This window comes from Coloeus monedula (assembly GCF_965178545.1).
Source record: "Coloeus monedula genome assembly, chromosome: Z".
NCBI lineage: Eukaryota > Metazoa > Chordata > Aves > Passeriformes > Corvidae > Coloeus > Coloeus monedula.
The window spans coordinates 49,949,750-49,962,984 of record NC_138822.1 but is presented as its reverse complement, the minus strand read 5'-3'; the positions used below and the strand labels follow the sequence as shown (position 1 = coordinate 49,962,984).

General features: G+C 40.7%; 1 protein-coding gene across 1 annotated transcript in view; it reads left to right on the top strand.

The window, feature by feature from the left end:
* The window catches only part of ROR2 (receptor tyrosine kinase like orphan receptor 2), a 144,022-nt gene extending 137,140 nt beyond the window's left edge, over positions 1-6,882 (top strand). Inside the window, exons 8-9 of the mRNA XM_082301059.1 lie at positions 1,539-1,741; positions 3,414-6,882. Coding sequence (XP_082157185.1) covers positions 1,539-1,741; positions 3,414-4,856 — 1,646 coding nt within the window. The 3' untranslated portion in view covers positions 4,857-6,882. The remainder of the gene's footprint in view (positions 1-1,538; positions 1,742-3,413) is intronic.
* Positions 6,883-13,235: the final 6,353 nt, after the last annotated feature.

Here is a 13,235-nt window from a genome sequence, read left to right as displayed (position 1 = left end):
AGAGGTTTCTGCTTTTAAATGTTTAACTTGAAGCAACTTTGTTTTGTATAGTAATTGTTTAATGCTTTCTGGAGATCAGAGCTTTTGAGATACTGTGACACTTTTTTATTATATATTGGAGGCTTAGTCTGAGGTAATAATTAATGATAATGCTGAAGTTTGTATTTTGACCTGTCAAATGACAGATTGCATATGCAAATCACCTGTATGTGTTTGGTTTGCTCATGCTGCTCAAGGGCACATTGCTCTTGCTTGGTATGACATCTTGCAGGCAGCAAGAATTTTCAAATCCTATAGAGGGAGATATAGCATCATGCGTGGTTGGAAAGAAGCCATTTGAAGTGCAGAAACACAGCAGTTTGAAGGTCATATAGCAGATGATCTTATCAGAAAAGTGCTGTACTAGCTGCTAGTGGCTCTGTACTGCACAACTGTTTGCAAAAATAAAAAGTACAACTCTCATAGCTTAGTACTGTTCTTAGTACATTTTCCCTGTACTGGTACAGACTGCACACATTAACAATGGTCTTTGGAAAGACTGTCCTTGGATATGACAGTTAATACTGTGCTTCATTAGGAAGAAAAGCATGTTTCCTGAAGCAAGATATGTATGTGTCATGGAAACCATAAAAGTGGATTACATGGATCTCTAAAACTGCTCAGAACTAATATGAGATTTCTTAGTTACTTCACTTTTTTGCAGTAACATGAGTTGACATTTGTAATAAATTTCTACATTGCATGTACCAAAGGGTGAAGATAACACTGGGATGTGGTTGTGGTGGAAGCAGTTGCCACAAATAGCAAAACCACAGGTTACAGAAAACATCCCAGGCAGTTCCAGCAAACATTTTGGACATCACTATGCTTTTCTAGAGTCTCTAAGTATTAAGTGAAAAAGTATTTTAGGAAGGTTCCAGAACTAAGTGTATTGATGGCTCTTTCATGTCTGCCTCACTCTAATATAAAAGGTCTGCCATTCTATTAAGTATAGAACAATTAATATCTCTACCAACAAGAAGTGAAATTTATTTTATTCTGCGCAGAAGTAGCACTGGTGGAGGTAAAAAATGGGCCAGGTGTTGATGAAATGGCTGAAGCTATTAGAGTGGGTCAGACTGCGTTGTTATGCTGGGTCATATTGAGTTCACTGGTTCATATACTGTGATAGATACTGCTCACTTGTTTTTTATACCCTGAACAGGACAATGGAATGATACTCTGGTCTGTGTTCTGCAGTTTCCTCAATGGGATGCCTCAAAAATAAAGTAAAATCAACCACATGCTGTTACAGGCCACACTTTAAATGTGGGGCTCCTAGTTTATCTTCATATTGCTAATTGCTATGTCTATTCAAACATTTTTGAAATATGTAATAGAAAATTACAAAGAAGGGGGAGAGGGTAATGTGACTTCTGTTTTCAGGGTATAGTTTCTCTTTGTTTAAAATATAGTATAAATAATCATAATAATTTGCTTTACTATCAAATACCTTAAAAATACTTATTGTAAGCAATGAGCATTTCTGTGCTTGACAGGTCCACGTGACAACAGCAAAATGGGAATCCTCTACATCCTTGTTCCCAGCATAGCCATCCCCCTGGTGATAGCCTGCCTTTTTTTCCTGGTCTGCATGTGCAGAAACAAGCAGAAGGCATCTGCTGCTACACCACAGCGCCGCCAGCTGATGGCATCTCCCAGCCAAGACATGGAAATGCCGCTCATTAATCAACACAAACAGGTATTTCTTACACAATTTGCTTAGGCCCACATATTTCCAAAGTGCCGTGATTTTCAGCGTCTCAGGTTGTCTGTGACTGAATCAAGCCATGCTGTTGGGGACCTAATTTTCATACCGTGCAGGCCACCTACTTCAGGGAAAACCAGGTCTTGCACTTTGTAGCTGTATCTAGAAATCCTGGCCTGGGACAACAGCTTTCATTACTCAGTATTTAATGTCATTTGTCTTTACCCATCAGTCGCCATTCTGCCTGTTACCTGAGTGACTGGAAGAGTGGTTATTCCTGATCCAGTCTTCAGCCTACAGCTCATTTTTGCTCCTGGCAATCCTCTTTGTCTGTTTAAAGCATGATGCGTGGTGGGGTTTCTTGTTCTAATCCTTCAGCTCAAGACCTCTGGTGTTCTGACCCATAAGTGAATGGAGAGCTAAGATGGGGTGCAACATGTTTCCAAGGCATGTATCACAAAGGATGTTGAACGGAAAATGGCTTTGAACTCATGTCTACAGATGTCAGCTCCAGCCTAGGATTTTCTGGGTCAGCTGACTGATCTCTGCACTATAATCGTTTTCAGAGCTAATGTTGAATTTTTAATCACAGCATTTACAAGATGCAACCTCTAAAAAACAATGCTTACTTTGGAACAATCGGCAACATCTGCTCAGGAAACTGTAGAATATTTAATGAATATTACCAGTTGTAACAAATTGCTTTGAATTTTTGTGTTAATGTGAATATTTAAAGGCTGCCTCTGAACTGTTCTGGAAATTTTCCAGCCCAGTCTACAGCCTGTTGGACACTAAAATCAGAGATTGTTCCCAAATCACCTGCTAAAGCATCTTCCCAGCCTGTCCTGCTGCCTCATGCCATGGTGCCCTGTGTGTGAAGCTGCACCTCACTTGGTCAGGGACTCCTCCATCCCGTGCTGGTCAGGACAGACCCATTACATCACCATCACAAACTCTCTTGCTTCCCTTTCCAGCTGCAGGAGGAAGGCTCTGGGGATTTCTCACTCCTGGGTTTGCAACCTTTTCCTTCAAGTACCAGAGAGAAATTCCTTCTTCCTTCTGCTCCAATTCCACGCCCCTCTTTACTGAAGTGAAGTCAAGATTCCTCAGCAGGGGTACTGTGCTGCCCATGGGCAGGGGATCTTCCTGTAGAGCATCAGAGAAGAAAGGGCATTAACTGCTACTGCAGACCTGAAAGAGAGAGGTTTTGTTCCTTCTTCTGCTGGAAAGGATGTTTCAGTTCACTCTGAGACTGCCACCTCCTCAACCACCTTGCTTTTCTGACAGACCTCCACTGGTCAGTTCAGGGCTGGTCTGCAGGGAAAGTATAGATGCAGTTAACAGATGTCATTGCTTGACAGATTTCCTCTGAACCCCATATTCATTGAGCTTGCAGGAAATGTGGCCACTCCTTTGTAAAAATAATTATATCAATTATCCTGCAGTATAATTCAATTTATGCTTCTGGTAATAGTGTAACTGATTTCAAGGTTAACTGTGAAATCAATATACTGGTGTGAGCACACACAAAAAACCTGAAAAGTCATTTTGGCCCAATTTGTCTTCCATTTGGAGATCTAACCACTGGGAGATTTTCTTCAATAAGAGATTCTGTTGCTCAGAAAATATTGTGATTTTTTTACTTACTGTCTTTACTTCATTTCAGGCTAAGCTTAAAGAAATTAATCTGTCCACTGTGCGGTTTATGGAGGAACTAGGAGAGGAGAGGTTTGGCAAAGTCTACAAGGGGCATCTCTTTGGTACAGCACCAGGTGAACAGACACAAGCCGTTGCCATTAAGACGCTTAAAGATAAAGCAGAACTGGCTCTTCGGGAAGAATTTAAACACGAGGCAATGATGAGATCACGATTACAGCACCCAAACATAGTTTGTTTGCTGGGAATAGTGACAAAGGAACAACCTATAAGTATGATATTTAGTTACTGTTCCCACAGTGATCTCCATGAGTTCTTGGTGATGAGATCTCCACATTCAGATGTTGGCAGCACTGATGATGACAAGACAGTAAAATCCACCCTGGAACCAGCAGACTTTTTTCACATTGTGACTCAGATAGCTGCAGGAATGGAATACCTTTCTAGCCACCATGTTGTCCACAAGGACTTGGCCACTAGAAATATACTGGTGTTCGATAAACTGAATGTGAAAATATCTGATTTGGGCCTTTTCAGGGAAGTTTATGCTGCTGATTACTACAAACTGATGGGAAATTCCCTTCTTCCTATCCGGTGGATGTCCCCTGAGGCTATTATGTATGGCAAGTTTTCTATTGATTCGGATATATGGTCATATGGAGTTGTGTTGTGGGAAGTTTTCAGCTATGGCCTACAGCCTTACTGTGGTTATTCTAACCAGGATGTCATTGAGATGATCAGGAACCGACAGGTTTTGCCATGTCCTGATGACTGCCCTACATGGATATACACTTTGATGTTGGAGTGTTGGAATGAATTTCCCAACAGAAGACCAAGATTTAAGGATATACATAACAGACTAAGAACATGGGGAAACCTTTCTAATTACAACAGCTCAGCGCAAACTTCTGGGGCAAGCAACACCACACAAACAAGTTCTCTCAGCACAAGCCCTGTTAGTAATGTCAGCAATGCTAGATACATTGGACCAAAGCAGAAAACTCCAGCCTTCCCTCAACCTCAGTTCATACAAATGAAAGGCCAGATGAGGCCAATGGTCCCACCTCCTCAGCTCTACATTCCAGTCAATGGTTACCAGCCAATGCCTGCCTATGGTGCTTACTTGCCAAATTTTTATCCTGTCCAAATTCCAATGCAAATGGCTCCCCAGCAAATACCCCCCCAGATCATTCCCAAACCTGGCTCCCACCACAGCGGGAGTGGATCTACCAGCACAGGCTATGTAACAACAGCACCTTCCAATGCGTCGGTGGCCGACAGGGCTGCTCTGCTGTCAGAAGGCACGGATGACACACACAATGGAACAGAAGATATTGCCCAGAACCCTGTCCAGGAGGAGGAGGAAGAAGAGGGCTCTGTGCCTGAAACAGAATTGCTGGGTGATAATGACACACTTCAGATGGACGAAGCAGAAATTCAATCAGAAGCCTAAGGAATTTGGCCTCATTGCTAAGAATTCCACGTCGCTTCCATGCATGGAGACGGTAGATCCTTAGGCTTAATAGAGTGATTTTGATCTGACTCAAAGAAACAAAACTAAAAAAAGCAACACCCATTTAAAGTGCAGCAGTAATGATATACCAGGTTTAATGACCATTGCTGCCATCAGATTTTTCAAATATGATGGTATAGAATTGCTGGGTTTAATCTTTTTACTGTCCTACAGTTCTTGAGAGAAGCTGCTTTTCAAATATGTACTGTTGCTGTGCAACATATTGCAGAGTAGCATTGCACATCATGTATATCATGATATGTGAGTGTAATGTTAGTGAATTATGCTTAAACCAATAACACAGAAAGGAATCCAGCTGGTTGCAGAACTGCTCTAAGCATAAAGAAGTGCCCTGGATGTGATGGACAGCTTAGTTTGTAGTATTTATCTCTTCGACAAAATGGACACAAGATTGTTGTTTGCTTTTTGAGTCAGAAAAACTAAGTTGAGAATAATGATCTGTGTTTGTATTACAATAACAAGAAAAGGGGGGAAACTGAACATAAAACTGGCTGTGCTGAGTAAGACCACAGGTCTGTCCAGTCCAGCAGCATGTCTTGAAAGACCGTTGATAATGTCTGCCCAGGGACAGACTGCAAGGGCAACTTCCCTTGTGGAATTTTCCCAGGGTATTTCCCCAGCCTCCAGCAATTTGTGGCTTAGGGTCTTCCCAAGCCTGAAGTGGATTTTTTTTTCTTCTAAATAGCCCTTGATGGAATTTTCTATCGTGAATTTATCCAAATGATTTTGAGCTCACATAAAGTTAGAGTATCCACAAGAGCTTGTGGAATAACATGAGAAGAGAAAGGATGGTTTTCTTTCATCACTTCGGGTGAGTGACTGTGACAGAAGCTTCCCAATGAGATCATCTGACTGCATTTATGGATGAGAGTGTTCCGTCTCTGCTGTGTATTTTCAGCAGCAAACAGCCTTAATACACTGTTAACCAAAAATGGGGATATTGTAGGGGATATTATAGGTGTGCACTAACTTAATAAATCCAACTTTAACTTCATATTGGTTATCAAGTATAGAAAAGGTCTCCACATGTATGTTCCTACATTGTAAAAGTGTTGGGTTTTGTGCGGGGTTATAGACTTACTTGATTTACCACAGTTACTGCTGGATTGCATGTGAAACCATGTTTTTTTTCCTGGCTTTTTAGTAAAAATTATCTTTGAACTTTAGAAGACCAAAATAAGCAATACTGTACAAGGTGCTGTTTTTGTGCTTCTATTTGCAGGATGAATCATGTACAGACCTTTAAATGTAATTTATGTTTTACTGCATTTTATATACATTTTTTCATTGAAATATTTGGACTTTTGAATGAATGACTTTATAACTTAACCATTTACAATATTCACATGTGGTGCGGTTTTATAGTATTGCTGTTTCATTTTGTTAAACATGCAGACAGGTCCATACATTTCAAGACCCCTTTCTGTAATACAAACAGTACACATTCTCCTTGTAGCATTGTAGCCAACACACACTATAGCTATAAGCTGTACATCCAACATGGATTATTCAATAAAGTGATGCAAAAACTATGATGAAGTATGTTATCCTACAGCTGCTGTTTTGTTATGGTACTTTGTGGAAACAGAAGTGGCCACAGTTGCTTAAGTTACAGGTTTCACACCTAAACTGCAACTTTCATTTTATTACATTGGGACTCACTTGTAAGTCGTGTATCATTGTGATCCACACCCTGTGTTCAAGGTATGGCAGCATTACTTATTTCCAGCATTTCACCTGGACTTGGAAATGCACTGGTAGGAATAAAATATGAAAGCTTTATTACTTGTGTTAATATAATACAGCTTTGGGTGCTTTTACTAAATAAAGGACAAATAAAAAAGAAAAAAAAAAGGTGAAATTTATTTACATGAAGTTCTTTGTTTTTTCTAGGTTTCTTGATTTCAGATAAATGAACTTGATAAATCAACTACATTGTCTTTCTTTGTTCCTTTGCTAAATTGCTTCAGAGTAGTGGAAAGTAAACGGTCCAGTTACACCACAGATTTGTCAGTGAGAGAAAAGATGTAGTAAGCGAATGAGCGGCAGTCAATGGAAGCTTCTGTACAGCACTGCCTGAAGTTCAGCCTGTTTCTAGTAATCAAAGAACATTACAACTTTGCATGCTTTGAGTACAGTTTGGGAAACTCCTAATTGTCTTCTTTAAGCCTCATAAATTCACTACAGACAGAAAACAAAAGGTCAGATTCCTATACATCCCCACTAATGTGGATGTGCTCTCAAAGTTATAGTTGAGGAGCAATACATAATTTTCTTAGGTCAGCCTTGGTAATACACATAATACTGCAGAGGGGTATTCCCCCTCTGTGGATGTGGGTAAACTCATCTGAGCTGCCAGGATTGGAGCCATGAGAGCATGCAAACACCTCCTTTGCACTTAAGGTGAGCATTGCTGCACAAGCACCACTGCCAACATTAGTGGCTACTGTAAGTCATATGGATTGGCAGTAACTTCTTGTTCTGCAGCTTCCCAGACTGCTCTTGCCTGTGATATCTGCTGGACAGTCCCACCTGGTGTCAGAGTCTGCCTTTCCTCCTCAGGACTTGGAAGCAAGGCCAAGGGAAATCAGGGAAGGGAGAGGAGGTAAGTGGATAGGACAAGGTGGTAAGGTGGCAATAATGAGGGAAAGGTTGGGGCTGGGGTCAGAAAAACCCAGCACAATACTTTTCAATTGGGCTTGCAAATGTACTTCTTCCTGCCAAGTCCAGCAAAGCTGAGACTTTTCTTGAGGGTGGAACAGTTTTTCTAAGCAGCAAATACGTGTCTCAATGTCCAGGAAAGGGCAAGGTGCTTTTGAGAAGACTGTGGGGTGCTTCAAAGGTTTTCTCTTGCTTCTAGTACCCTTCTCTGTCTGTATGATTTTCATAAGAAGACTGGGTTTGACCTTAGAAAAAGTGGATTGAGCATTGACGCTGTCCACAGCAGCCCACTGGTGAGGCAGGAAGGTCCCTGTTTGCAAAAGCATATAGGGTAAATGGGAAATGGATTTGCAATCACAGGGCAGGAAAACTGAGTAATGGTTCCTGTACTGAATGGGGAAACTGCCTATAGATGTGTCACTAGCTCCAGTTTGACTCCTGCTCTGATATTGTCTGAGATCTGCATTATTGCTGGGTCTTTTCTTCTGTTGTACCCATTGAGACTATAGGGAAGACAAAGATGTAACGACTGCAGTATAGGCAGCTGTGTAAGAACAGAGGATTCACCCACAAGGCTAGGTACAAACATTATTACAAACTTTGGTAGCCAGGTTCATTCCTTCATCTAAATGTCACTACTCTTAGTTGCATCTGGTGATTTCCCTGAAGACTTATCCAGAGGAACAAGCTCCCTGCTGAGATAAGAATCCTTTGCTTCCTGTATCTGCCGTGGCTGTGAACATCGTAGTGAGTCATGGGGAATTTACTTCACAATAACAGTACCTCAAACTTATTAGAGAGATGAATTTGAATTTTTTTCTCACTTCTTATCTGAGGAGTTAATCAGATTTCAGTGGCTTTTGTGTTCAGAGGAATCATCTCACTTCAGCTATGTTGGAATTAAGGGGAAACATCTGATGCTTTCTGGAAAAGAGCTCAGGAACGTTTGCTGAGTTGGAGCACTCTCAAAAGATGTCAGACCTTGAGGTGTTTGACAGAACAGATGTAAAGAGGAGGAACACCCAGTTGCAAGTACAATAGTATCTTCAAATAAACCTTAAGTCATAGTTTCACCATGCACAGAAAGTAATTCTCTTTCTAGACAGGCAAATGATACTGCTAACTGTTCTCCAATACAGCATTTCAGTTATGCAAAATATGAAGAAAAAATCAATGGGCAAAACTATTCTCTTTTTGAGGAGGGGGACTAAATTAATATTGTACGGAACAGTGTGTGTTCCTGTTCTATAAATAAAACTACAAAATGTTAGTGGAATCCATTACTAGAATCAAGTTTTGAGGATTTGCTCTAACAGTGGAAAAGTGCTATTAGAAGAATAGTAGCACACAGCACAAACAATGACATGGCCCAGTGTATGATTTTAGTTCCACCTTAGCAGAAAACTGAATTTTGTTACTTGTTTTTCAAAAGGGACCCTGTATAGTCTCTGTTTTGCATAACTTCCAGATATGACAAGTTTTTGACTCCTTCAATCACCAGTATGAATTCTAAACAATCTAAGGACTATTAGGCAATACTAAATGTGTTCACTTGGCAAGGTGTAAACCAAGTCTGTGGTATCTGGGTCAGTCAGATCTTTCCCTAGACCAAAATGTACTGTTGTCTACTGTGACAAAATATAGGAGAATTGGTTCAGCAGGATTTCCTTTCCAGAAAAATGCTGTAAAAACATTTTGCACCTACTGTTCCTGGCTTGTGCTATGATTCATGTTGAAAAGTTGGAGTGCCTGGACTCTGTAACAACAACTCCTTCTTAAAAAATAGACAGTGGGGGATCCTAACACTGGGTTGCCAGTGCAGAAGACTGGGTCACCTGGCTTGCTTTGTGACCTCAAGTAGAAGGCAGCCCCTCAATGTGTTTGTGTGCACACATGCCTGAGCTTGCAAGAAAAAAATATACTGGAATATAAGGCAACAGCTCCGTGTTCGGGGTCAAATGAAATGTATGAACACACTTGCACATTTATGCGTACTCCAGCACATACAGACATGAACCTGCAGTGGCCAGTGCACATTCAGGTGGTTTCAGTTCATTGGGGGGTATTTTTCTCTTTGCCTTCTGTGATGTGCTGTTGTCCCAGGGCTGTGTGAGATCTTTTGCAGCCCTCAATCCAAATCCAGATTCTCCTGGTGTGAAGTGTTTCCTGGGCACTGCTTCAAGTCAGTCACAGTCCTTGGAGCAGACTCACAGGGCAAACCTTACATGAGGAATCCTGTAGCAGTACCCGTGGAGTACTGCCTCCATGTAGAACTTGCAGAGAAAGTTTTCACTCTCACAGTGTCTCTCTTTTCCTATGACACCTGTGCTGAGGGTCTTGGTTCACTCCCTGACTCAGGCCCCATCCAGGCCCCATTTTTGCTTAAAATGGAAAAATATGGTTCTAAGTCTTAGCTGAATACCTCAAGATTGCACAAGCAGGGGGAAGTAATGTAACAGAGGTTATGGCAGGAGCTGGAAATAGTATGGGGTTCTCAGGGCTGTAAATCTTCAGGAGAGTCGGAATTTAAAATAATACAATACTGAGGGAACTCAGAATCCCATGTAGCTACTTCTCATTTCTATTGATCTGAAAGAGGAACTTTACTTTATCTCGATTACAGTGTACCTGATGGTTTAACTGTCCTTTTTAAAACCTCTGTCTAAAACTGAAATAATCCATCTGTTCAGTAGGTTGTTAACTTTAAAAGCAGTGGAATTAGAGGAGGGAATTTAAATTAAAATTACCATATTCATTTAATTGAATGTTTATTCCATACAGCAAGTAATAAATAATCATCATGGAGATTTACAGAAAGTGCTTTTGTTGCTCCATATTTTATTTCTGTTACTGAAGAATAATTTTTTTGTAGGAGCCACCCTCCACCTAGACTTCTTGCAAATTTCTTTTCAAACTAATAAACTAGTCACTGGAGATGTTCAGAGCTGTTGTAGTTTTGATTCATAACAATCAGTATTAAAAATCTTATCAAGAAGTTTAATTCTTCATCTGCTTTAGAAATAGCTATTTGATATACACCAGCAATGTCTAAAGAAATTCCTTTCAGAATGACCAAATAATTAACAGATGGGGTGGTGGGTAGGAAAACAGGAAGCAAACTGAAGAAATAATTGGGACTGTCTCTAAGTAATTTGAAACCAGAAATATTTAAGGTACATTAATTTAATTTAGATATAATATTACTTCAGCTGAGGCTGATAACTCTCAAATGTAGTCTGAGGTATTACAGTTATGATAAAGATCATTGTCTTGCTCTGTTGTTAATCCTATGGATACTTCTTCATAACTTGATGTGGTTCTCTATTTAATTACTTTCATATCAGATTTACATTAAATATTTTTATGAGAATTAACCTGAAGTGTTGGGAGAAATATCTGGCAAAATGCTAGCAGACATGTGCTTTTCATACCAAAGAAGGGATGTTGTGCTCCATTTTTGTTCCATCGTCTTGTGTCCACACCAAATGTCTCTCCTCAGTGAATCCTTCTCTTCCCAGCTCAGCTGATAATTTCACAACAAATTACTGAGGAAGCCTTTCAAACTGTATACTGCTAACACTGAGAGCACTTTCTTTATGAAGGGAAGGTATTTCATGCTCTCTTTGCTTCCTCTGTTCCTTATGCCTTTAATATATCCCTCTCCCTTGTCCCCTCTTAGATATTTCTCAGAGGACAACCACAGCATTCTCTACTACATCTCCTCTACTTGAAATACTGTTCTCTTAAGACTAAAAGACAACATTTATGTATTTATAAATAGATATATTCACAAATAGACTCAGTCTTGACATTTTGAAAAGCCAGTGAAAGAGTAAGAATTTTGTTGTTCACTAACTTGCAGACTCAAACATTCCCAAATGAAAGGGTGTGTGGAAGAAAGATCTTTGGTTTTCATCACAAGTTCACTCCTGACTTTGCTGTGGCCTACAATTTTGCATCCTATAAAATGTAAGTGCTGGATGTGCATTGACATTTTTCCATGTCTTTGCTTATAATTAGGAAATATGTTTGTGATTTCTTTACCTGTTCTTCTATCCAGGTATCTGCTGTAACAGTCCTCTGCTGTTGGTGTCTGCTACTTTTGTGGAGACGCCTTCCCCACTTTAGAAGAAGCAAATCCAACCAAACCAGTGAGGAATTCACCTCCAAAACAGATGGGATGCTTTGAGCTCAAGCCTCCTCCTTGCTCTGGGACACCCAGCAAAAGCCACAGCAGGGAATGGTGCGGACACTTCTTACCCCCCTCAGCCTCAAGCCAATTTTTTTGGCGGACTGCGTTGGAGGTGCTAAGACACTGAGATAGTGCTGGATGAGGGCAGGAAGCTGGGACTGAGTATTTTTCCTAATCATGTTTGTTTGAGAAATGGGGTTAATTCTGCACTGAATGCCCATGTCTGTCACTTGGCACCGTGTGGGACCTCATGTAAGATGTTTAGGTTTCTGTTACTGTTTCTCCCGTAAAAAACAAACTTGCAGGTGCTCCTACAGGCATTGTGAAGGGAAATGCACAGGATACAAATTCTTACTGCCGGCAAGATTAGCATCCTGATGGTGGGTGAGGCTTTATGCAAGACATGGCATAAAGGCATTACAGAAAGGCATCCTCTGTTCCCCAGGAGATCAGTGGATTAACAGGCTGCTGGGACCCCTGGCCTTCGTGCAGGCTGCCTGACCATAGATACACCATGTGCAGATGTAGCACTTCCTCTGGGGTGAGCTGGTCTGAAATGAGTGGGTACATCTTATCATGACAAATGGTTTTGAGGCCTGAACCAAAGCCAGTTGAAGTCACTGAGAAAAACTCTTCAGCTTCAAAGGGGTTTGGATTAAGGCCATAAGAAATTTTCACCTTGTTTTTTTAAATAAACACTTCCCAACTTGTAATTGACATTGTGCTCAAAGCATGGTTTAAAAATCTTATTTTTCTTTTAAAGCTTCTCTATCAGACGGTAAAGAGAGTACGGTTTTTTGAATAAATTTTAAACTCTGCGTTTTTTTCTTTCTTTTTTTTCCATGTGGCAGTGTGACATTATAATGCCTTAAATTGTTTTGTGCATACCAAAAAGTACTCATGGTACATACTGTAATTTCTTGTAATCATTTTGTTCGCTAGCCTATGCCCTTGGGAAAAATAGTTGCCAAAATAACATTCATGAAAACCTCTTTTTTTTTTGACTTTGCTTGGAAATCCACATACTTATTTGCAATTTTCTGATTTTAGTAAGTGGGAGTTAATATACCTACCTTGTTCATGCATTTTAAAGTGTGCTAACATACAAGGGTCTTTTGGGGGAGGGGGAGGGAGAGTTCGAATTCTGCCTCTTTGGAAGAGGTCCACCTCCACTCTGAGGTGCAGATCTGACAGACTATGCCTGAGCAAGCAAGGTTTTGCTTTGTCCCATGGCAACATTTATTGAAAACGGACAACATCACAGGAGTCTGTGGACCCAGGAGCAAGGGTGATAAAACATCCCACCACATCCCACCCGAGTACCTCCTGGCCAATCTGGACCCTCCCCTGCTGGCCTCTGGCTATAGAGTCTTTATTCCTTTCTTCCAAGGGCCTGATATCTGCTGTGTGTCCCATGGCACTGAGCACTGCGGACCACTGTGGAA